Here is a 3,576-nt window from a genome sequence, read left to right as displayed (position 1 = left end):
CTCCTTTGTGAACTGCAGACCGATGAACCGATTAACGTGGACCCCGACTTAAACAAGTTGAAAAACTTATTGGGGTGTTACCATTTAGTGGTCAATTGTACGGAATATGTACTTCACTGTGCAACCTACTAATACAAGTTTCAATCAATCAATCAATCAATCAATCAATCAATCAATCAATCAATCAATCAATCAATCAATCAATCAACAGATTTAATCGGACGCAGGTGTTATCGTTAGAAAACAACAATTACAGGTTGATTCCATCATTTATTCCTCAGAATCGACTGATTCCATATTTGTTTTTTGACTGTGTTCGATCTAAAAATGAAACTAACTACCACAATCTGTATTGTTGCTTTCTTATAGTGTTTCTTAAAGCCAGAAAGTTGCCGTTTGAAATGTTTGTAAGCGACCCGAGAGGGACAAGCGGTAGAAAATGGATGGGTGTGACGATAGTAGGTTAAAACCAACCGTCCAGAGGTGGTACTTCACTGAAAACCCCCCTGCTGTACATTATATTACTGATCCATCCATCCATCTTCTTCCGCTTATCCGAGGCCGGTCGCAGGGGCAGCAGCCTAAGCAGGGAAGCCCAGACTTCCCTCTCCCCAGCCACTTCATCCAGCTCTTCCCGGGGGATCCCGAGGTGTTCCCAGGCCAGCCGGGAGACATAGTCTTCCCAACGTGTCCTGGGTCTTCCCTGTGGCTTCCTACCGGTCGAACGTGGGTGGCATCCTGACCAGATGCCCGAACCAACCACCTCATCTGGCTCCTCTCCATGTGGAGGAGCAGCGGCTTTACTTTGAGCTCCTCCCGGATGGCAGAGCTTCTCACCCTATTTCTAAGGGAGAGCCCCGCCACCCGGCAGAGGAAACTCATTTCGGCCGCTTGTACCCGTGATCTTATCCTTTCGGTCATAACCCAAAGCTCAATGATCAATAAAGGATAACAGTCTGCAATTACCTCTGTGATGACATTTACTGGAACCGATCCATGGGCTCCAGCTGTGCGAGCTTGTGAGAGTGACGCCATCCTTTGTAGGACAGAAGCGGCATTCTTGGGACGCGCTGACATCATTCAGCCCTCACACTCACACGCCACTCGCCACCTCGGGCAGCGCAGTCATCGCGGTCATCAGCCGGCGTCCCGCTCTGTGTGGCGTTATTGTGCGGCCCAAAGCGCCATCTCAAGCCGCGTTTGTGACTCTGTGTCTTTCTTCTCTGCTGACTCCACGGTGCCCGGCCAGCGTGGGGTGGGCGGGATCGCGAGGGTCTGCTTCGCCACAATGTCACCAGGACCATCGCGACCTGCACTCTGCGTTCTTGGCTTGACCTGAACTCAGAGTGGTCTGGAGTTTCATCCGCGTACCAGAAGGAGCGCTTCATTGTTGAATCAGCCGGACTCTTAAGGAGTTTGAGGTCCACGCCAACCAAAGACCAATGGATGGAAATGCATGACCCGCATCTATGTGAGTTTCTCGCTACTTTTCTACACATTTTACTTCCTTTAACGACAAAATTGGTGTTGTTTCCAAGCCCGTCAGGATGCCTGAAACACAGCTTCTCTACCCACCTCGTCACACCTTTCATCAGCCTCCAAGGCTTTACCTGGACCTGCTCCAGAGGCGTGCCGTGGAGGACCAGGTCGACCTGTGGTGGTTCCGAGAGCCACGTCGCTCCCTTATGTGTTACTGCGCTTCAGTTGCCCTCATATTAGGTCTGGGCCTGGGTGGTGTGTGTCTCCTGACCACCATCACCACCAGCATGTCCAGCGAGTGGCGCCTGGGGGTGGGCACCACCCTGTGTCTCCTATCACTGGCCGTCCTGCTCAAGCAGCTTCTCAGCTCCGCCATCCAGGACATGCACTGCGTGCACAGTCGGCGCCGAATCGACCAGCTGAAGAGTGGTGGACGGGCTGACCCGGCACTGATTCTGGCTGTCGGCGTGGCGCTGATGCTGTGTGGTACAGTTCTACTCTGTGTGACCACGATCGACAAGGCCAGAAGCCAAGGGGATGACGGTGCGGAAATGCTGGCGTCGAGTTTGGTCCTGATGGCGGCCGGACTTGGCATGGTTCTGGCTGTAGTGGGATACTCGGTGCTGGTCTACCTTAAGAGAAGAAGGGAGCGGACCAGGAGGGTGAACGCTATCAGAGCGAGGAGGCTGGGAGTCGGGTCAGTCCGTGTGTTCTGTGTCTCGGGAGGCCAGCTGGACCAGAACAGAAGAGAGATGGCCTCCAGCAGAACCAGTCTGATTTAACAGAGTCCAAGCATCCGTGTACAACAAAGTGGACCTTTGGAGGTCACACGCTGTTCTCCGAGGCTTCAATTTGTTCAGGCTTTGATTTAACTGGATGGATAAATGGTCTTGGACTTAATGCAGGGGTGTCCAAACTTTTTCCACTGAGGGCCACACACGGAAAAATTTAAGCCATTTTGATATTTTCCATTTTCAAACCATAACAAAATATATAGATTTTTTTTTTTTTAACCTTTAGGGCTCCCCAGGACCAGTCAAGGGTCAAGGGTCTCAGTCATTAAAATGTTAAAAATAAGTCAAATTATTATTATTCTTTTTTACAGTATATCTCTACATCAACTTCAGGTTGATATCAAGTAAAAAAACAAACAAGTTTTATGCCTTTTCTGTCAAAGACAACTTTGTTTTTTATAGTAAAACTGAAATATGCAGTATTTAGTGATTAGAGCCCTAAAAGATCAATAATGCAGGACACCATTGATTTTAATTCTTTCATATTTTTGAGTAATCACAGTGAAAAGTTAAATAAAATCCCACTAAATATATTTGGGATCCAAAAGGTCTCCCACTCATAAAGTGATACATTTTTATTAGTTTTAAAAAAAAACTTTTTACACTTAAATTATGAGATCAACTTCAGATATATCTGTCCATTTTACGTTTGAACTATTATTTTGTTTGTTTTATGCGCTTTTGTCAAATAAAACTTTGATGTTTTTATATGGCAACCACACAATATATGCAATATTTTTTCCACATAACACATTTTAAAGTGACATTTTTCAAGTAATAATTCATTGTAACATAGATTTTTTTGCCTTTTTTTTTTTTTTTTTTTGAGCAATGGCAAAAAAAATGAAAATAAACAAAGACAAAAGTAAAAAAAACCAGCCTGCATTATTTTACCTTTAGGGGTCCCGGGGACCATAAAGCAGTGGTCCCCAACCACCGGTCCGCGGCCACACAAGAAATTAAAAAAAATAAAAAAAAATATATATATATATTTTTTTTAATGAAATCAACATAAAAAACACAATATATACATTATATATCAATATAGATGAATAAATTCTGCAGGGATACAGTCCGTAAGCACACATGATTGTATTTCTTTATGCAAAATAAAACAATAAAATGCAAAAATTTTTTTTTTTAAATACCCCCCCTCTCCCCCCACCGGTCCGTGGGACAAATTTTCAAGCGTTGAAGCAAGTAATAATTCATTGTAACATAGATTTTTTTGTCTTTTTTTTTTTTTTTTTCGAGCAATGTCAAAAAAAATGAAAATAAACAAAGACAAAAGAAAAAAAAACCA

The 3,576-nt window shown here is 44.5% G+C and overlaps 1 protein-coding gene across 1 annotated transcript; it reads left to right on the top strand.

The window, feature by feature from the left end:
- The first annotated feature begins 1,406 nt into the window (after positions 1-1,406).
- On the top strand, positions 1,407-2,634 carry LOC133649903 (transmembrane protein 125-like). Its single transcript, XM_062046600.1, has 2 exons — positions 1,407-1,471; positions 1,539-2,634. The coding sequence occupies exons 1-2, from the start codon at positions 1,457-1,459 to the stop codon at positions 2,259-2,261; spliced, it is 738 nt and encodes a 245-aa protein (XP_061902584.1). The 5' UTR covers positions 1,407-1,456; the 3' UTR covers positions 2,262-2,634.
- The last annotated feature ends 942 nt before the right edge of the window (positions 2,635-3,576 follow it).

This window comes from Entelurus aequoreus, linkage group LG05 (assembly GCF_033978785.1).
Source record: "Entelurus aequoreus isolate RoL-2023_Sb linkage group LG05, RoL_Eaeq_v1.1, whole genome shotgun sequence".
In the NCBI taxonomy this organism is placed as follows: domain Eukaryota; kingdom Metazoa; phylum Chordata; class Actinopteri; order Syngnathiformes; family Syngnathidae; genus Entelurus; species Entelurus aequoreus.
Note: the sequence above shows the minus strand (reverse complement) of the source record. Positions and strands in the feature narration are given on the sequence as shown.